At 38.7% G+C, this 21273-nt stretch overlaps 2 protein-coding genes across 2 annotated transcripts; one reads left to right on the forward strand and one right to left on the reverse strand.

Annotated features, from left to right (window-relative positions):
• Positions 1-760: 760 nt before the first annotated feature.
• mettl24 (methyltransferase like 24) lies at positions 761-5869 on the forward strand (the record flags this gene model as incomplete). The annotated part of the gene is made up of 2 exons (XM_007552997.2): positions 761-1009; positions 3483-5869. Coding segments are annotated over 2 exons (603 nt in total), but the record flags the coding sequence as incomplete, so codon positions are not given.
• On the reverse strand, positions 5762-20597 carry cdc40 (cell division cycle 40 homolog (S. cerevisiae)). The gene is made up of 15 exons (XM_007552808.2): positions 20376-20597; positions 19921-20007; positions 18733-18862; positions 18570-18656; positions 18293-18432; positions 17725-17821; positions 17431-17570; positions 16843-16917; positions 16039-16084; positions 14394-14495; positions 13250-13365; positions 12172-12305; positions 9935-10011; positions 6827-6971; positions 5762-6285 (listed from the first exon to the last, which is right to left on the reverse strand). Exons 1-15 carry the CDS (start codon positions 20565-20567, stop codon positions 6108-6110), a joined length of 1746 nt encoding a protein of 581 aa, XP_007552870.1. The 5' UTR covers positions 20568-20597; the 3' UTR covers positions 5762-6107.
• Positions 20598-21273: the final 676 nt, after the last annotated feature.

Raw genomic sequence — 21273 nt, forward strand, 5'->3', positions numbered from 1 at the left:
TATATTTTGGTTTTATTTGAAGTAGTTGAGTCAATACAGTGTTGTATAAAAGGATTTAGCCTGTGACAGGCTTCCTGTATTTTTTTTTTTTTTTGTCAATTTCCTTTAGACCTGTACTGTTAGCACATCACTCATATAGCACCTGTCTGACAACATGAAGTAGGCTAGGTGATCTCAAGAAGAAGCCCATCATCCCCTGATCTGAAAAGATATTTCAAGAACAGATGAGAAACAGAGTCCCCGGAGTCTTTCTGTCTGGAAAGAGTTATGAAGCCATTTTTGAGGCTTTGGGACTCCAACAAACCACAATGAAAGAGTCGCCAGCCTTCTATTATTACCACTAGTGTGACTCAATGACCTATCCAGAAGTTTTCAAAGGGAACCTAAAGCAACATCTGAATCCCAGTATGGCCCCTCTTGCATCAGTGTTCAGCCAGGTATTGTGAATCAGAGATTTAGAGAAATGGCAGCAGTAGGGCAGTCGATTGCTGACCAAAAACAACATAAAGGCCTGACTCACATTTTTCAAATAGTAATAATAATAATAAAATGTAATAAGACTTAGGAAAATATCGTGTTGACCAACAAGAAAGATGTCAAACCATTGTGAAGAAGTGCATTACTCATTACATCTGGTGTAAAATTAGATCTTAAATCTGCCAGTCAAGCTATCCCCTATTTGGCAGAACTGAAGACTTGGTCAAAATGCCTTCACAGTGAAAAGGTTTTTTAGTAGTAGTAGTTGTAATTGTGAATCTTTCTTTTTTTTTTGGTTCCTGTGGTCTTCAGGTTGGGAGTGGATGATCATTCCCTGGAGCATTTTCTTGCACGATCAGGTTGTGAGGTCCACTGCTTTGATCCTAGCCTGGAGCAACCTCACCTACAAAAAGCAGAAATGTGGTTCCACCGCATCTCTATAGACTGGAGGGACCCCAGTCCAGCAATTGCCCCTAAAAGACAGGCAAGCAAGAAACTGGCCACCATCCTCGATGACTTTGGACACAGAGACGTAAGTGGCAACGCAGATCTGTATTTATTTATTTTGTTGTTTCAACGTTATTTGGGCGCTCCGTGCAAGTACCGATCCATTCGTGCACCTCACCGCGAATTATCCCTCACTATGATTCCTCTCCTGGGTGTCTGTCTCAAGATCCAAGTGAACATCCCACCATTTCAGCTGGCAGCTGAAAGATCCAAATTTAAAGACGACTCTTGGCTAGAAAGCCTCTTCTTGTATATACTGTAGATGCAGGTTTTTTTTAAATCCTAGTTCAACTCCAATTTCAACTCATTTTCTGGAATCTGCCAGTTTATTGCAATGATTCAGTTTGTGAAATGCACAAATATAACATTGTTGTTGTGTGTGTAGTGTTTGGGTGGGCACAGTGTGCTGGTTTACTGAAGACAGTAGTCAACCTGCTTGAAATGCAGGGCCATGCACACATCCTCATAATGAGATTTTAATGTGAGTACTCGGTGTGCCAGCGGAGCAAGCAAAGGCACTGGCAGAATTGTTCTCTCTTAAAAGGTTCTGCCAGGCCCCTCAGACAGGAAACAGTCACTCACAAAGGTTAACGCATGCATTTGTGCTGCCTGGAGCATTGATCTGCAATGGGTAAAAACTGCACAAATGACTCTTTTACGGAGCTCTGGTGACCGACTGAGACAAAACACTCACAACGACTCACAAAGAAGCAAATGTCAGTTGCCGAATGTCGCGTCTTGTTTGGAGAAAAGAACTACATATTGGATAATTAACTGCACTATAAGCCAATAAAATCACATTAACAGGGCTACCCAGTCCTCCAACCAGACTTGAGGTGACCAATCCAGTATTTCTTATACCTGCTCTTCAGTTTGCAAACACATGATTTTTTTTTTCCCCCCCCTTTTTTACTTTTACACATCTGGTTTAAATTCATGCCTGTTCACCAAACATCTACAGAACTCCATAAGAAGCTGATAAGGTAAGTTATTACATCAAATGAAGTACTTTACCACCAATAACTGAAATATGAGACAACTTTAAGATTCTATAAAGTTTTCTGGTATTTTTCTTCCATTTTTTAACTACATCTAGAGGCTTGAAATATCCATAATAATTTTTCATCTCTTTTTCACATTTTGTTATGTTATATCCCTAAACTTTGATAGATCTTATTGGAATTCAATATGTCAGCACCAAGTAGCGGGCACATGAAGTGAAAAGAATGGCATACAGCTTTCAAAATCTTTTAAAAATAAAAATCTGAGAAGTGTGGCGTGAATGTGCACGCCGGTCCAAATAGTCAACACTTTGCAAACTTTGCCACCTTTCACCACAGTTACATGATGCTGCCAGCATCATGTATAACAATTGGGATGACAATTGGGAATACAGTGGTATTCCACCTTACTTTCTCTATTCCAGATTAGTAAAAAAAAAAAAACACAAAAAAAAACAAACTTTAAATGGGCAGTATTGTGTAAAATCGACTTTTTTGATCTTCACATTAGGTTATAATGTTATTCCCTCATCAAAAACATAACAGAAGTGTTGCCTCGAGTCTTCCACACACGTTTGAGAAATCCTTTAATCACCCGTTACAACCATGCAGCTATGCAAAACGCCTGGAAGGACCGAGCACCGCCTTCCCGGGGAAGCTCCTCCTCAGAGCCGCAGCTTCCAAGCTTCCGAACTTCCGCCAAACAGAGCAGCCACCCCCTTCTGCTCTCCCTCTCAACTCCTTCAGACTAGCCAGGAGCAAATAGCACACACCTGGTTGAACTGTGGAGCTCATTATACAAACTGATTCTCAGTTCCATGCTGATAAAAGCATTATTAAAGATAAGATCTAGTGAACAATCACAACTACCTTGGAAAATTACAAAAAGTTTGACTTCTTTAAAACGAAGCTAATATAAATAAAAGACGATTTAACACTTCTCTGCAGAGCACTTACAACAGTTTTATTTATTTATTTAGACTCGTGAAACTTGTTATTTTACACTAAGAAATGCTCAAATGTCATCTTTGGTGCATCTATAATTTCTAATTTGCTCTTCAAAGCAAAAACTTATCTTTAACTTTTAAACCCATAAAGGTCAGAAACGGGGCAACTTTAGTAGTTTGCAAAACCTCTGATCAAACTCAAGGTCCTGGAGAGATGCATTAAGCACTGAGCATGCACGAGTCTATTTACATAAATATGACCTCAGGGTGCTATTAACATTCATCTTAGGAAGCAATTCCTCCCCATTCCATCCCAGCAAGCCCTGTCAAGTTGTGCCTCGGCTCAATCCATCATCAGCACTGCTGAAGCAACAGCCGAGGCCAAGCTTCACTTACTCCTTTTACATCCTTTAATAGCTTTTGAATTCAATAACTCGTTGCACCTTAGTGTTATTATTAAGCTACAATAGAACTCATTTATTATCTAGGTGTGAAAGAAATCGTTTTTTTTTTTTTCCCCCCAAATCTTTTTTTTGTCCCTGTGTTCTAGGTGGATGTACTAAAAGCAGACATGGAGAGCGCGGAGTGGAAGATTTTGGAGAACCTTGTTCTGGAAGGAGTCCTGGATTCCGTGGGTCAGCTGCTGCTGGAACTTCACCTGCACTGGGCGGGCTTTGAGGTGGCCGGCGACGACCCGTCTGTGGTGCGGTACTGGTTCAGCCTGCTGAAGGAGCTCGAACGAGCCGGCTTTCGCCTCTTTCGCGTCCACAGCGATCCGAGCACACCTCGCCTTTTTTTACACAAGAACATCTTGAATGCCAGCAGCGCCTACACCCTGAGCTGGGTGAACGTACGGTGGAAGCCTTCATGGACGGCACATAAACATAAAAAGTTAATCTTTTAGACTCGGTCTCTGGTCTGTGACGACCTCTCACATAGATGAAGTAATAACTTCCAGAGGCTCTGTGTTTGTTGGCTGCAGGTCAGCCCGATTTAGACATTCTTGAAGCCTGGCTCACGGCCAGCCGTTCCATCTTCATAAACGACTACGGCCAAAAGACCACACAGGTTGTACAGTGGATACAAAACATACATATTGTTCCAAGGAGAAGGTAAATGAAAGAGCCTGCCTCTCTGAAAGTAAGTGAATATAAAAAAGAAGCAATTTGTACTGCCTACAAAAGGCAGAATGCTATTTACAAGAATACAATCTTTCTCCACACACTTTATAAGGTACAGCTTGCTAGTATCTTTTCCTTTTCCCTTCAGAGCATAGATTCAGCAATGTGTCAGAAACAGTCTTCACAGATTTTCTTGAATATTGACATGACAGCATCACACAAATCCTGCTGAGTGGTTGGCTGCACATCCATGATAGGAATCTCTCGTTCCGCCGCATCCCAAATGTGCTCTGTTGGACTGAGATTTGGTGACTGGCAGAAAGTGGACTACCCCGAGATCAGTGTTGTTAAAGAAACCAGCCTGGGAGGATTTTAGCTGGGCTACGTGGTACTAAAGTCATCCACCTCCTACCACCTAGAAAGTGAAATCACAGTTCCATGTTATCTGACCATCTACCATCTCAATGTAATAGGTCAAGCGGTCTGATGTTTTCTTGTTTGTTCTCTTTGGTGAACTTGTTCAAACCACGGCCTCAAATCCTTGTTCCAGCTGGCTGCCACATCGCCTAGTAGGGTCATCTGAGGCAGCAGGCCATCTGCTTCAAGGTTTAATATGTGATGCATTCAGGGATGGTATTTTGCAATCAATCGTCATTTGAGATACTCTGCCTTGCCATCCATCTTGCACCGATTTTCCTCTGCCATCAATGAGGCGTTATTGTCCAGATAACTGAAAAATATATCCTGTGGATTTTTCTAATCTACCAGCAAGTCATTCTTCTCAGATCACTCCTGCTTGTGGCAAGGAACATTATCATGCTTAAATAGGACACTTCCAGAGGTAAGCACAGTATCCAAAAAATTGTACTCAAGTAAGAGAAGCACTACTTCAACATATTTTTACTCAAGTAAAAGTAAAAAGCAGCCATCCAAGAAATTACCCGAGTACAAACCATATTTGGTAAAAGGTCTACACAAGTACTGAGTAACTGATGAAATTATCATTTAATATTTAGAAATGACATCATCAGATGGATCACATATAAAGTGGAAAGTTTGTAAATTTAAGGACGAAAATGACAATAATTCATACAAGTAGCAAAAACCTATGAAACTTCAACAAAAACTACAGGTTTGTTTAATTGTAGCAAGTAGCGACAGTTCATAATAAAATTACTCAAGTAAAAGTAAAAAGCACAGTGTAGTAAAAATACTCCTAAAAGGACATTTTTCAAAAACAAATTACATTTACTCCAATTACATTAAGTAAATGTAGCTAGTTACTACCCAAATTTGTCCTCTGCCAACAGGTGATGTTTCCATGAATGAGGGTAGATGCTCTACAAGAATGCGTATGTAGGCGGTACCTAATAAAAGTAACATCCACATCAGTAGCAGGACCCGTGGTTTCCCTGGGTTACCCTACACATGTAAGTGCCTCGGCCAGCTTGCCTTCCTCCTGCAGCTCCACCTCTCACAGATTCTTGAATGTCTTTGTCCTCGTTTGTATTCCCACCTTTTTATGGGTCATAAAGTTAGAATACTGGGAATTTTGTGGGTCTAGAATAAAATATCAAATCGCACTGCTGTTGTGTGCAGATAAGATCAAATGTTTCACACGCTCAGCTTATATATATATATTTTTTCTCCCTGACTTTGTGTTTGATGATGGTTAAAGAAATAAATTTTGCACCACAAATCAGTTTCATTTTCTAAAATAGGAAATGGGCAGAATGTTTATTTCCACAAAAGGATGTTTAGATGATTAAAAACACTTTGTAGAACAAGAAATTTAAAAAAGAACAGAACACTACTAGAAATAAAAATACGTGTCGTTGACCCTGTAATATTTCTTTTGCCATATCATTGTTAAAGATTCCAATATGCTCATTCTTGTACACACACAATATGTACATATTTGAGCTTTTATTTCAAGATACAAAAATACACTTAAACAAGTAGACTGGATACCAGCCTGTTGGCTTTCGCTCAAAACTATTTAATAAAGTCCAAGAATCACTGACTTCTGCACATAATTTTAGACGCCATCAGAGTTAGTCCCAGAGTTTGATCTGTCCATCCCAGCCGCAGGTGATGACCTTCGAGGTTTCGTGCGGATGCCACAGAGCACTGATGCAGACTTTGTCGTGAGCCTTGATCCTGTGATAGAGCTTGGTGGTCTTCCAGTCCCAAATGTTCAGCTTTCCATCTGCATCCCCCGATACCACATAGCTGGAAGAAAGACAGCAGTTCAGTAGGAGGAAAAAGGTGGAAGACGTGGCTTTAAAGTCTATTTTTTTCTTTTCTTTTTCTTGTCTGTCAGAAGTTGTGGTGCAGCAATGAATAATGACAGAAGGTTAGAGCATCTGTAAACCAATGTGGGCAGTGGTGGGCGAGACATGGACAAAAATTAAATGAAAGCTGGATTGCCAAAGTTCATGTAATTATAGATTTTTTTTTTTTCTTCTAATCTCATCAGTAAATGGAAGTTCTTACAAAACAAATTAATAAGGAAGCCTTATAGTAATAAAATCCTCTGTTAAAATGTTATGGTATTTATAGTTAGACTGTTACCTGTCACTATTATTGTTATTCTGACTTTGAGATGCACTGAAGTAAAAATATAAAATAAATACACACTGAATTTAATATTTTCCTTCCTGCTTATTAGATAACAACCCTGGTGGCCCACCATTAATTTATTCATAGGCTTTTTTGTCATTGATATTTGAGAAACTTCCTCTGGTTTTTGTTCGATCAGAAAACACTCTACCTCATGTCTGGGGAGAAATCCACTTGGCAGGCGTAGCCGGCCACCATGTGACCCTTGAAGATTTTCTTTTTGTTCAGTCTGAAGCGATTCTGGGCTCCAAAGATAAGAATCTGGTTGTCCATGGACTGGCACGCCAGCCATTTACCTGAAATTAGAAACCAGCGTGTGTAAACAGCGGGAGAAACTCGTCTTTCCCAAGCACAGTTTAAAAGTCTTGGCAAAGCAGCACAAGATGTTTAAAAGGGAAGGGGGGTAAAAAATGTTTATTATCAAGTGAAGCGGCATTAAAGCTACAAGATTGTACAGAACATTTTAAATTGCCTGTTAGCTCACTTCTTGGCCTCATTTGCATGGCTCTGTACAGCCAGAGGTTTAACAAGCAGACACCGAGATCTTTGAAGTCGTATTTTTATGCTGCTGCCGGTCGAGTTGTAAACCTAGCATCTAAATTCAGGACTCGAACATTTTAGCTAGAAAAACAGCAGAAACTTGACTCGAGCATAAAACTTTTAAAATAAAAGGAGGACAGTTCCCCAAGAAGGGCACGGGACCCATCGTTCTACCTTCATTAAATGAGAAAGATTGAAGCAATTTAAGAAAAATTAGGCAGGCTTTCTCATCATTAGGTGCTCAATTATAATCTGTTTCGCGCTGCGTTTCAGCTCTTGACATGACGACAGTTTCAAGTCACTACACAGCAAAGGGAAGCAGTAAATCACTTTCAGGGCATCACACAACTCACTGCACCTCTTAACAGGAACATGATTATTAATGAGGTATGAAAGCAAGGTATCCATTCGGTGTGTACGTGCATGTTACATCCCTCTCCAGAAAAAAAAAAAAAAGAACCTTTAAAAAGCCCCGAAATGTCTACTGTAATAGGTACAGGAGAGCAAAAACAACTTTCAGTGAAATAGGAAGACGCAGGGGACTCAAAAGAACAAGAGACCGTAGATGTGGCGCCAAGGGGGGGCCAGGTGTCATTTAGGCATAAGAGAAAACTGAATGGTTTCCCACTGAGAACACATTCATTATTCACACGCCGCGGAAAAACAAATCATGTTGGGACAAATACAAACGTCGACCAGGAGGAGGGAAGAGAGTAAAAAAAGAGAACATGAGGGGAAAGGGATTTAGGCAGGTGGAGAGGAGGGAGCAAAAAGCTGAGTAAGGCCCCAGCTGAAGATGATGGGCTGCAACACAGAGCCTATTAATTGGAAAACCAAGAGCTGGAGCTAAAGTGGAATGTCCATTTCTGTTAGTGTTCCTTATACAACTTGGTTGCTGTCAGATTCAGTTTCCATTCCCACTCAAAGTTTTGCAAACAAAATAGAAGAAAAAAAAAGGCAAAATTAATCTATCCTAGTGTGTAAAATCTGCATAATAACCCCGAATGCCCTTGTCACACATCTTGATCTGTTCTTAATAAGCATCTGACAACATCAATATTCAGTACAACTGAGACACAGTGCCAGCAGCAAGCCTGCACTACATAAATCATAATACTAATTTCCAACATGCCTGGGCTCAATACATCTGCCCATAAGGAATAGATTGACATTTGGAAAGACGCACTTCTTCACTTCCTTGGCGGGTTTTAATGGGAACATCAATAACGCCTTCAGATCTGTATGTTAATTATGACGCTAAACCGAGGAAACAGTTTGCTTATCGTTGCAAAAAGACAAAAAAAAAAAAAGGGGGGGAGAAAGAGAAGCAGCAGGCCTGGGTCTGTTGGTCGAAAAAAAATAAAATAAAATTCCCTATCAGCATTTTTAAATGTTTGTAGTTTAGGTGCTTTAGGTGGACGGGTACATCTGCGATTTAAATGCTTTGCGATTTCATGTCTTGGTGTACCGGTGGACCTTAATAAATCAGAGTGTCATTTTAAACTTTCTTTAATTTATAATTAAGTTCTAAAGTGAAACTCCTGTTATTTAGATTCATTGCATACACAATATGATTCTTTTCACTTGTTTACTTAGTCAGGGCTTGTTCTCCATGAATATTTATAATACCATACTATGTGACACAGAGGTGAGTGGCCTGCGGTTCTGCTGAGGTTTTAAGGAAGACTGGGTTGCATCCATCCCTATTGCTTATGCACGCCTTCTATATCACGTTTTCTTTTCACTTACTTTCACGCTTGGATACAAGAGTTAGCCTCTTTTAGTGGGCATCAATTAGGGATGGCCGATAAATCAACAAAAATATATATCATGATAAAGATGCGTCATCCATACAAAAAGAAAATATGTCCAGTAGAATTTCACTGAACTCTGGTGCAGAACCGCACAGCATTCTGGGGGATGTAGTCAGAAGAAAAGCTTTAGTAGCTCGACCAGGTGGCATCAATTAACTCACTCACTCATTGGTAACCTAGCAACAAACCATTGAGTAACACCTGTGCAGCAGGAGCTCATCTTAAAAAAAAAAAGACAATGATGTGGAGTGAACGGAGAAAATGAGCGAAACAGGTCATGAGGAAATTGTAGATAAAACAGGAAAGGTGACATCACCGGTTCACATATTTAAAGCAGAAAACAAATCAATACAAAACAAATAATTATAGACAGATGTGAAACACGTCTATTGTGATTTCTGCCGTACCGTCCAGCCCCAGTCTCAACATCTGCCACCTCGACAAATGACAAGTCGGCAGTCTTCCCTAATATTATACAACACTTTGGTATTATCATTTCATAATCATGAAAGTGAACAAAACTTACGGCCCTTCCCAGTGCCAAATAATATGGTTTGCAACAGATGCAGAGGTCTTTGTTCATAACAATTCGCACAGCTGTAACCAGGTGGGAAGCTGCAGGCTGAGAAACTCGGAAATCCAGTTTACCAACAATACAGAAACAACCACAGCAGGCTTGCAGACCACAAACTCTTTAGACTGACTCGGTTTATACCGACTTGTTCTGCAAATCTCGTGCTGTTTTACTCCTCTGAGAAACGGCCAACCTTGGGCAGTATGAATCTACATCAGTGTGGTAATGTAGGTTTGAGTTCCCTAGAGTCCTCCACTCTATGTTGCAGTTTGTGTGTTTTTTTTTTTTTGTTTTTTTTTTGTTTTTTTTTCCAAAATATCAGGGGACTCACCATTGGGAGACAGAGTCACAGCTGGCATGGAGTGCATACTGGGCTCAGCGATGTACTTGAAGTCCACAGGGATGTCCCTGAAAAAGACACAAAGCCTGGTGATCCCATAGGACAACGGATTAAGCACCGGTTCAGCCTCTACAACCCCAAAGGGAAACAGTTAATAAACCTCTCTGCTAACCTCTGCTGTTCTGTCTGCGAGCCTGAAAAATACTTAACACCGACAGCAAAACAGCAGCTGTGGAACAGCAAAATTATCGGTGTAGTTAGAGCTAGTTAGAGCACGTAAATATCTGAATAAAATCCGAAAGCTTTTGATGTCGAACCGTGACTGCACAAGCAACCAATTATTTACGAAATCCTTATTTGCTCTCCTCACACTGTCGCCAGTCCTTTCATGCTCTCTCTGTTTGTCTGCTTTGGCAGAGATGTGCCACTATTTGATCTTAATTGGTCTGAAGCAGATCTTTCACATTTACAGCTCTCTGTGTTTGTCTCTGTCATTATGAATGGAAAGGGCTTTGCTTGGTCGTCGGGGGACGTCTTAAAAAAATAAAGTTACTCAATGTCACTAATGTCTCTCTGTGTCTTTCCCAGCACATTTTGCATCGGAAGTGTGCTTAAGAGTTTTAATCTGGAACTGATCCTGCCATCTGTTTACACTGAGTTATATCAGTGACGGGGAACAGCTGGAGTTAAATGAAAGCAGTTTCAACAAACTAATAAGGGAGAATAAGAAAGTAAGAGATGATAAACATTATTTCTGCAGTTCTCTGGAAGAGAACTCTAAGATTTTTATTACATAATAATTTAAGAACTACAGGAATTTGGAACTTAATTATGTAGCTAATATTTACCTATGAGCAATTTTTTTTTTTTTAAATGACAGAAATAGACACTCTCCTATGTCAAATAAATCGATAATCAATGTAACGTTTTGATTTTAATCCCCTAAACATAAAAATAAACACATTTAGGAAACAGAACTTTATTGCCTGTTTAATTTTCTACTTATTCATATACATTTTATTATTCTGTATGAATTACAAAAATAAATTCTTAAAATATAATTTATGACAGTACTAGAAATCTGAACAAGGAGTTCAAAGTTTTTTTTAGGACTCAAATTAAATTCAGCAAGTAAAGCTTTTGAAGTCCTGTAGTGGAGCTGTGGAGAGAAATGGAACAACAAATACAATTTTTGTCCAAGGGACATTATTGACTAATAAACGTGTGTTTACAGTGATTACGCTTGAGAAGACAACAGGATTTTTAGAAGAATCTGATCCGTAGTAAAAAGTCAGGCTGGAAAGTTTCTTGCTTAAAAGACTAATTTAAATTAAAATAAACCAGAGAAGTTCGCTGCCCAAACTGTGACCATAAATTGCAACAGTTATTTTCATAACTTTATTCTTTTTTCCCCCCTCAGGTGCATATTAGCAAATATTAAGCAAAGCTCTCAGATTGATTATCCTAAAAACCTTCATCAATACTTGTTCCCTAATAATAAACCAGTGCTTTAGATTTATTTACTTCTCAGACACATCTGATGTATGTAAATATATGAAAAAAAAACAAAAAAACAACAAAAAAAAAACATGTAAGCTTAAATATATGTAGGTATTTACCTCTTATGGATTTTTAATCTATAAATCTGTGCCCAACCTTTCTCTACAGTCAATATATGTCTTCTGGCCAATTCAAATAATTGTCAGGCAATTAATCTGGTCAACAACTTGTTGATTTACTCCCACAGTTTTGTCTCCCAGGAGACAATGTGGAAAACAGACTCTCAGGCTACAGCTGATTGGCTTCTTCTGGTCTTTACAAGATCAACATTTGCTCTCTGTTTCTAAATTTAAAAATATGGAAGTTTTTTTTTTTTTGTGCAGTTGGGAAAAACAAACTAGGAGCTTCTTTTCACTAAAAATATAAAGCAGAGAATAAAAGTCCTTATTCTAAATATTAAGGCCTGCTATAAATATTTACAATCTTTGAGACGGAAACAGCAGAGCTTGTTTATATCCCCACAGGCACTGGAGCCAATAAACATATCATTGTTGGTGGTCTGTCTTGACTGTCTGCTGACACCAAACAAGCCAGGACATATTAGCATTGCAACAACAAAAATAAAAGTGAATATTAATAGGGATAATCAAGAGTTCTGGTTAAGAATATTCAAACTGGAGCATTTAAGACAAAGATTCTGCATCCTTTAATTCGTAGTCTTTACTCACCACTCCCAGACTCGCAGACTCTTATCATCTGACGTGCTGACAAAGCGGCGATTTTCGTCAACAAAGGTGATGGTGTTCACAGCACCCAGGTGGCGATCGTACTCCTGAACCACCTCGCTCGTCCTGATGTCCCACTGTCCAGCAAACACGGGCAGAAAGCAAAACAGAAACAAGTAAACACTCAAACCCCAAACAAGTCTAAACACACAGGATGATCTGAACAACCAGCGGAGAATCAACCGTAATAAAAAAAAGTGTCAGCATACAGTTTTCTAAGCCAAGAGAAGATCAGATGGATGACATCTGATCTTCAAACATTGTTTGAGGAAATGTTTGAACATTTCCTCAAACATTCTCCTTTGAGGAAATGTTCAATCTGTGTCAGCATTGAGAAATTGGTCAACTGCGGTGAAGCGGTGACAGTGATTAGCAATAAAATCAAACCGGCCTCGGATTTGAGCATCAATATATTTTTGGAGAGGATCTTGCACAAATTAAGATGTAAAAAAAAAAAGTTTCCACGCAGATGCTCCCACCCCCAGGCAAGAAAACAAACAAGAAACGTGCATGCAGTTCTGTCCAATTTCATTTGTGCTCTTTTATTTAAATCCTCCCCTTGGGGCCAGCAGCCATCTGTGTTCGTCGCCTGGAGGACAACTGCATGATTTAACGTTAGCCCCGATTGAGATAACAAATGCAATTCACACCGATAGTTAGGGAGCAGAGCTGGTGCTTTCTTTTTATATATCTTTTAATAGTTTATTCTTAGAAGAAAAATATATAAAATCTTTCAGCTCCATTTGTCCTCTGGATGTTACTACCACACAAACTTTTACGTGATGTGATGGTTGCACTACATTACACCGTTTTCTTCACTGCTCGTGTGCAGCCTGTGATTAATGACTTGCTCTAGTCCTGTCATCCACTGATCCCCGTGCAAGTCCCACAGAGATTCGTACACAAGTGCTGAAGTTTGAGAGAGAAGTGTAGTTCGTGCTCCCATGAGCTCAGGCGCCAAACGCGGAAACTGTAGTGCATCTGCCCTGCCGACAAAAGCGGATCGCTCGCTGTCCTTTACCTGAACAATCTTCTTATCTGACATCCCGGCCACAAAAAGATTCTGCTTGTCCTCGTCCGGATTGAACTTGACGCAGTAGGGTACCTTCCTGTTTGTGAAGCGAGAGATACACTGGCCTGTGGAGAGGGAAGTAAATTGAAAGTCAGGGTTCCAGAAAAATCCATTGTTTCTTCTTTTTTTTTTTTTCTCTCCTTTTCTCCATTACGGCACACTAAAGCTGTCCACAACTTAAAGAACACAGTCTGCAACTTTTGTTGCTGTGGTGCTCAATCCCCAGGGGGAGCGACAAGTCAGCTGGAAAACAGAAAATGCTGTTTACTTCTGTTCATTCTGCGAGGAAGATAGTGCTGCATATGAAGGAATACAAAACTGCAATGGGGACTTTTCAATCAAATCTACCTGCTGCTGGGACAGAGTTAGATAAACAATCTCTATCACACAGAAATCAACAAAACAGACAACAATTTAAGAAATATCTTCTTTTTTTTTTTTAAACAAATCAACAAGTGGGGGATTTAACTCTTTTCTGCCCTCTGCTGGAGAAGCATTCTTCAACTTGAAAGGGTGTCAAATTTCAACACAACAGAGGGAGGATGTAAAGAAAAGGCTTTATTCTACACAGAGACGTAGACAAAAGTAGCTGTTCATTTGCTATGTAGTAGAATCAAGACTCAGTCAAAAGGTGACAAAATGCATTTCACAGCAATAAATGTCAATAAGTGCTTCCTGGCGGTGTCTGCACCACATGACAAAGCAACATGTCTGTTCAGCCACCTGAAATCAGAACCTGGACTGGTCTAGAAGAGACAAATTAGAGATGCACCAATCCGATGTTAATATCTGTATTGGTCCCGATACTGTGAGAAATTCTAGATATCAGTGACAATGTGACTGATCCATAAGGGCAGATCTATTCAGTCGAATTCTATACTTAGTGCTCTGAACAATGGCATGCTTCATTATTTATTTTACATTATATTTAAAATCCACAATTCCACTTTCTGAAAAATTTGAAAGAAGGTTTGTTGCAGTTTATTTTTACATGTTTGACCAAGATAAGTCAACCTATTGTTTTTGTCAGTTTCTTTATTATTTATTTTACATTGGCAGTTATATATCTAATTCTGTAAGAGACGCAGCTTACCTGTCTCAGAGTCCCACAGTTTAAGGTAGCGGTCGTATGCAGCACTGAGGAACTGAGTCCCACTGTTGTTGAAGCAAATGTCTCGCACTGCTTTGCTGTGACCTAATGCACAAAAAAGAAAAAAAATCAAAGCAATTATAAGCACACAACTATTGCAATAAAATCATATTTTTACACTCAACAAAAAATATGGCAAATTTTTGCCTCAGATGACTTATTGCTTACTGGCAAAATTATTCCATGATTCCACATGTGGAAGATGTGGAAGGGAAAATGTTTAGCAGAGCCTAACGAGGGAAAGGCTAAAACAAAAATTACAAGCCATAATTACGTCTTCAATGGCTGCGTGCTCTGTTTTCCTTCTAATTCATGTCCTTAACTGTCTGGCTCTTCCTCGTGCAGGAAGGTGATTTGAGATCCCTGCAGTCTGACTATTTGCAGCTTTCTCCCTTGTTAAAACCAGCTTTTATCAGAGGTATGCTGTTTCCACAGTGATAACAGAGCCCACTGAGGCTAAGCACCTGTCTGCACTCTTCCTCTAACCAGGCCTGCTGGCAGACCAAAGGCAACAGCATCGCCACTGAAAGCCTTGCGCTGATGTGTGTGCAGAAACGCACATGCATTACTACCACTGAAAACAGGTCACACAAGTAAGCAAATATCCCCCGTGTCCCTGGCTGAATTAAAATATGAAAATATCACTGATTGATATTCATGAATTTCCCTACCCTCGCTGTTCCCTGTTTTACTAAGTGATCCTTCGGGTTGGATGCTTCAAACCAGTCCACATTCTGTGCGGCGTTCAGTCAAAGTGGGTACTTCAAGCAGAAGTTTACAGAGCGACATATGCATTTAAAATGGAAGACCGGCAAGTCGTATGTTTTAATTTATGGTAAATGTGCGTGTACTGGAAAGAGTCCGATCCCTCAGGAAAAATATCACAGCTTCAGAATAGAAAAATAAATATTACATAGCTGATCATTAAATGCAGAGCAATGTTAATATTCACCCAGTGACATAACTAAATACTTCTAAAACTGCATTAGATAAGAAAAAAAAATAGATATATATTTTAATCAGTATTGCCTTACATATGGACTCTTTTGTAATTTCATTCATTCCTAACTGGGTTTCCTTCTCCCCCCCCCCACATCGCCTCTCCATGTTCTGTGCCCTCCCTTGCCCCTCGTTCCCTTCAGCCCCTGGGCTGCTGAATTATGCATGTTCTGTGAAGGAGCTGAAAAGCAGAACCAAAGCTGCAAACAATCTCTATCCTGACAGTGTGCTGTCAGGGAGGAGTAGCAGAGTGTCTTGCATGCATTAGCCTAAAAACACTCAAACCTGGAATAATAAATATTTCTCTGTATGTATAATTAAATTTAAAACGTAGCATCTCTGACAGTGGTCAGCAGATTTAAATGTTCCAGTGACGATGAGCTCATATCCGTCACTGCCGCACGTTTCCCAAAAGGCTATGTTTATTCAGAGCTTGAGCATATTTTCTGTCAGCATGTTTGCAGATGACATGCTGTTGTTCAGGAACTCTTGAGGGATGCAGCACTCAAAATTACATAAATAAAAAGATTCATCACCAGTTGACAACTTTCAAATAAACCATAGATTTAACAAAAAAATGCTTACTTACCAATAAATGTACGGAGACACCTCCTCTCTCCGTAGACCTCCCACAGCTAGAGAGAATTAGACACATCGAGTGATGGCCTGATCAGTACAGAGCATTGATGTGCTCAATGTTGTGCATATTTGTACAACGCTGTGTCTTGACTAAAATAGTCAACCAAAATAATCAAATGCACTGATCAGGTTTTTCTGGGGTGAAAATATTAGCTATACCACATGAGAAAAATATGTGCTGCAGGTCGGCTGATAAAGGTTGCTCTTTTGTATCCAAGAGAAAACAAAGGAATTAACCCCATTTATACATCAAAGCACATCAAAGTATCTAATGACCTTAAACGACCTTCAGTAGATATTAAAAAAAAAAAAGTGAATCAAACACCTGTCTCTGATTAATGTGCTTACAGATCAAAACAGTGGAAGTTTGAAGTTTTCATAAAAAAAAAAAAATACATTTCCCACTATTGGATGAAGGGGGGAAAAATGCATATTCTGATTTGGGTTCCTACAGTATTTACATTTCAAAATTTCCTACTCATACTCAATGTTTTAGACTTTTCTATCAATATAAAATGACATCGTGGACATATGGGCAAAACATAAGTTTGGTTTTAACATCTGTTATATTCTAGTCATTTAATCCAACATTCAGTCCAATGCACTCTTAGAGCACCTCATCTTAAGACTGTAAACATAGGCAGCCACCTTGAAATGTAACAGTAAAATTATTAACATCTACTATCTTGAGGGAATCAAGAGTCTGTGCTGCTTAAATGACCTTCTGCTGTTATTAGATAATTTGATAATATACCTTGATCTTGCAGTCCATGGAAGAGGAGAGCAGAAGATGACCAGACCTGGGATATAATCGGATAGCACTGACACCCTGGAAACAAACAGATTTATTTACTTATTTATCTCCTTCTTATGAAAGTATTTGTTAGTACCGATATCATACAGTGTTGTACTGTACAGTTTTGGGTTTTATCTAGCTTTCAGGTGTCACAGTTTATAACATCTACACATTTTTGTGCATCTTTTTAACTGGTGAAATGTTTTTGAGAGGTTGATGGTTTTCAAAGTAAAGTCACACTTTACACAATAATGTAGCACACATGAATTCATTTCAATTCAAAATGCTTACAAAGACATTTTGAATTGTCTTACAAAGACAATTGAATTGTCTTACATTGGCATTTTGAATTGTCTTACAAAGACAATTCAAAATGTCTGACAATCTTACAGTGTTTGTCACTGAGAGACAAACACTCTCAGTGTTCCTAGTTTTCTTTTTGCATGTCAAAATGTTCAGAGAAAGAAACCATAGAAATATCAACAGAGCTCACTTTCAGGTTACTTCATTAGCAACAAACCCCCATGTTCTCCTTTTCCCACTTACCTTGGTGTGTCCAGACCAGACATGAATCTGTTTCTTTGGCAGGTAACACTTATCTGGAGCATCTGCAGAGCGCAAGTTGACGCCCACATCCTGTGGAACATGGAGGTATGACCTGCCCTGGTAGTCATACATGTCTTTGACTGCAGACAGGAAGAAAGACAAAATGTGATGTTTAAAACAAATTTAAAAAAAAGGAGAGAAAATTTAACTCCTCTTAGTCATTAACCGTGGAAAAAGATTGTTTTTGATTAATTTCACTAAAAGCCATTGAAAACATAAAAGCATCTTAATTACCGTGAAGAATGGTCTTCTCTTCTCCTGGAGCCTCGTCTTCATTCCTTCCCTTCTTCTGCCTTTTAGCAGTGATCTCATCGAGTTCTTTCTTCTCTTCCTGTACAATAAAATTAATTATGAGGAAACAACCCAGCAATTGTCATATTTTATATATTTATGAAGACAGGCCCGGCAACGTGAATCAGTTTAATCTCGAATGAATGCCAGATTATGAGGGCTTTAACATGGCTGTGTGGGCGAGTGGAGTCACAAAGCCAGTGATAAGTAGCATCTGCTGCACCAAATGTCTGATCTAATGTAGAAAAATACATTAGACTGGATATAAAGGCCTATACAGTTGCCTCTTGGTAGCTGCAGAAAAAAAAAAACATTCTGTTGGGGCTTTAACTTCAGTATTCCTGCTACGAATTATAATAAAGAATAAAATACAGACACTCTGCTTCATAATTGTGATTTAAAGACAATCACATATAATTTAATACATGTTACAAATGATCAGCAAATCATTCTGTAAACCAGCAATCAAGTTACACTAACATGTTTTCTAGCACATAAAACAATATTTCACCTCTGACGGTTTGGCCACATCTTTTTCGTCCACATATTTCGCCCACGGCCCCAGGAAGTTGTCAATCTCTCCCGCGTCCCCACCTTTGACCTTCTTCCGTTTCTCTGGCTTCTTCTGACCACTTTCAAAGACAGTCAGTCCTGGAGGAAGGAAGGATTACATTAGAGGTATTACAATTGTTTAATAATAACACACACACACACACACACACACATATATATATATATAAAAGTTATTAAACAAACTAATTTAAAAGATAATCATTATTAATGCACACCTTTGTTTTTTTCAGCCTCTTCCACAGCACCAATATAGCTACAAGAGGAAGCTTCGTGTGTGTCAACAGAAGGATCTAAAGCGTAACCTACAAGCAGACAGAAGAATGTTGTTAAAAGAAAAAATGGTGTGCTACCTGCCCTAGAGGATACAGATCATTTTACCATAAGTAGAGAAAGTCCTCCTTTGCTGTTCAAACATAAAATCATTGACGTGAGCAGGTTCTGCATAGCCAGACAGCATGTTCCTTGGGGCCGACATCTGCTGGGACTTATACGGATTCGTCGGCCCAAACTAAAATGAAATGAGGCAACGATTATTGTCAATGTCATCAAAAAGTGTTGGTTTTAGTTGCACTTAGCACAGTGCTTTCATTGATTTAAGAAAAATCACGAGTTTCTGACCAAATGGTTTTCTAGAACAAGTCACCTTTTTTTGTAAAATAACATGCATTTCAATAGCAACCAGCTTTGTGATTCATAGAAGAGAAAATAAATGAATAAGATGGCAGAAGGATCAGGAGCAAAGATCTCTTCTCCTAAGGAAAAGAGAAATCAGGGGTCGACATGAACAAGATTTTTTTTTTGAAAAAACAGATGCTATGAACCAACCAAAGGATTTTTCAAAAGTATCTTGGCTTCAAGAACAAAAATAAACCAATCTGTATTCTAAGTGCAGCAGTGAAACTAATCTTTTCCCAAGAAAATATCATCTTCATAATTCACAGTGGTTACAGCAAAGCTCAGCACATTGGCCCAATTCAATATGAACTGTTTTAGTTCATATCGAATTAGAAAAAGTTATTTTAGAAAGAGTTACTTAGCTGCTGTAAAACTGTATCATGCCACATGTTGACATATCTAAAAATACATTTTACATGGGTATTTTTTGAAGGGACACCATGTTCTGTCCTGGTTAAGTAGGTAATGGACACTCTTATGTGTAGAAGATCTACAGTGGGTGAAAGGTGTAAGATGTACGTTGAGCTACCTCATCTTTTTTTTAATATATTCAGTATTTAATGATCATCTGCCCTGTAGTCATATATGTATTTAACTCAATTCATAAGACTCAGTCACATGAAGCATTAAGAATGCTAAGGTGAGTCAATCACCAATCCATCTGCATAGGGTAGAATGAAGTTAAGTAAAGTTACTACCAAATCTTTACTTCAACATTTAATTAGGACTTAATTAGAAGTTTTGATTTTTTTGAAGTTATTTTTGAAGTTTTTTGAAGTTACTCTCTTTTGAAACAATTTTTTTATTCATGGAAACCTTTTGACTTGCAGGTGTACATTTTACGTGCAAACATATTAGTTTGTAGTTCTGTAATATTTTTGACGGACTTACCTCAGGGGCAAACATCGTTTCATATGTTGGGTTATAAGTGACTTCTTTCAGTGAAGGGTCCAAGTGTATGCCAGTCTCAACAGCCTCCTGACATGGAGACATAAATAATTAGCTAACAATGTTAACCAACTGATCTCACCAAGTTATAAAGTACCAACCCAATGAAATTAGAAGATGGAGATTGTTCTCTGTTTGCAAAAAGTACGATTAACTAAACCTTGCATTACAATTAATAATATAGTAGTACATTCAGATAGCTATATCAGCGAAAATAAAAAGCAACAATGCCAAGAGTGTAAGCTACAGCTCAACGCCTTATGCTCTCCTATTCATTTTCCATTTAGTAGATGAAGTTGGTTATATTATAGTAGACAATACATTTAGTCAAGTCATTAAATACAAAATCCGCATTCAACGTCAAGCTAACGTTAGCTAGACAGCATCTCTTAGCTTACCTTAACAGCGACCTCCGGGGCAGAATTAAGAACAGCTAAAGACATTGTGGGTCCAGACTGCAGAGGTTTAAGGTGAGCCGTAGCATCCGGATCATCCGGACCAACTTTCTCGATACTGGTATTAGATTCTGACTCGTTTTCGGAGTCGGAATCGCTCCCGTACGAAGCGAGGGAAGCTATGGCGGCAGACATGTTGAATGTTGTGAAGTCACCGGAAGCAGGAGGCGGGACATCCGCTGGAAGGAAAAAAAAAGAGGGAACAAGACGCGCAGAAATAAAACTTGAAACTTACTTACCAGAAACTGGACTGTGATTTAATTTTGTTACAATAGTTCTACCCAGTGGGAGGGGAGAGGGGTGAGGGGAGTCAGATAAAAAGTAGCTGAATGAATTCATAAAATTACTTAAAGTGAAGCATGGAAAATGGATAGAAACTGCTACAACTGCAATTTTCAGATCACTACTCTACCTGGTTTATGTAACTTAAGTTAAGAAATCATAGAGTTCAAGACTTTTAATCATAGAAGTTACCGCATTATTTTTTACTAACAGCCTGTAGCGAGTTCTAGATTGTATGTTTGGTCATTTAAACAAGTAGCTATAAGCACATTTTTGTTCGCTTTACTTTTTTCATTTGAAACATCAGTACAGGGTACATCAGTATTGAAAAAATACTCATAACAATTACCGTCATCATTAATATGTCAATCTGTGAACGATATGTTTAAAAGGGAGTAGGAAAAAAACAAGAAAAACAAACAGCTGGGTCATGCTAGAATAGTGCAAAATTTTATCACAAAATCTCATTTGCTTATTTCACATTAATTTACTTACACATTATTAAAGACACACGTTGGTCGTAATAAAAATGACCTGTTTGTATATTCCCTAATTCATA

Source organism: Poecilia formosa, unplaced genomic scaffold, assembly GCF_000485575.1.
Source record: "Poecilia formosa unplaced genomic scaffold, Poecilia_formosa-5.1.2 Scaffold53, whole genome shotgun sequence".
Classification (NCBI taxonomy): Eukaryota; Metazoa; Chordata; class Actinopteri; order Cyprinodontiformes; family Poeciliidae; genus Poecilia; species Poecilia formosa.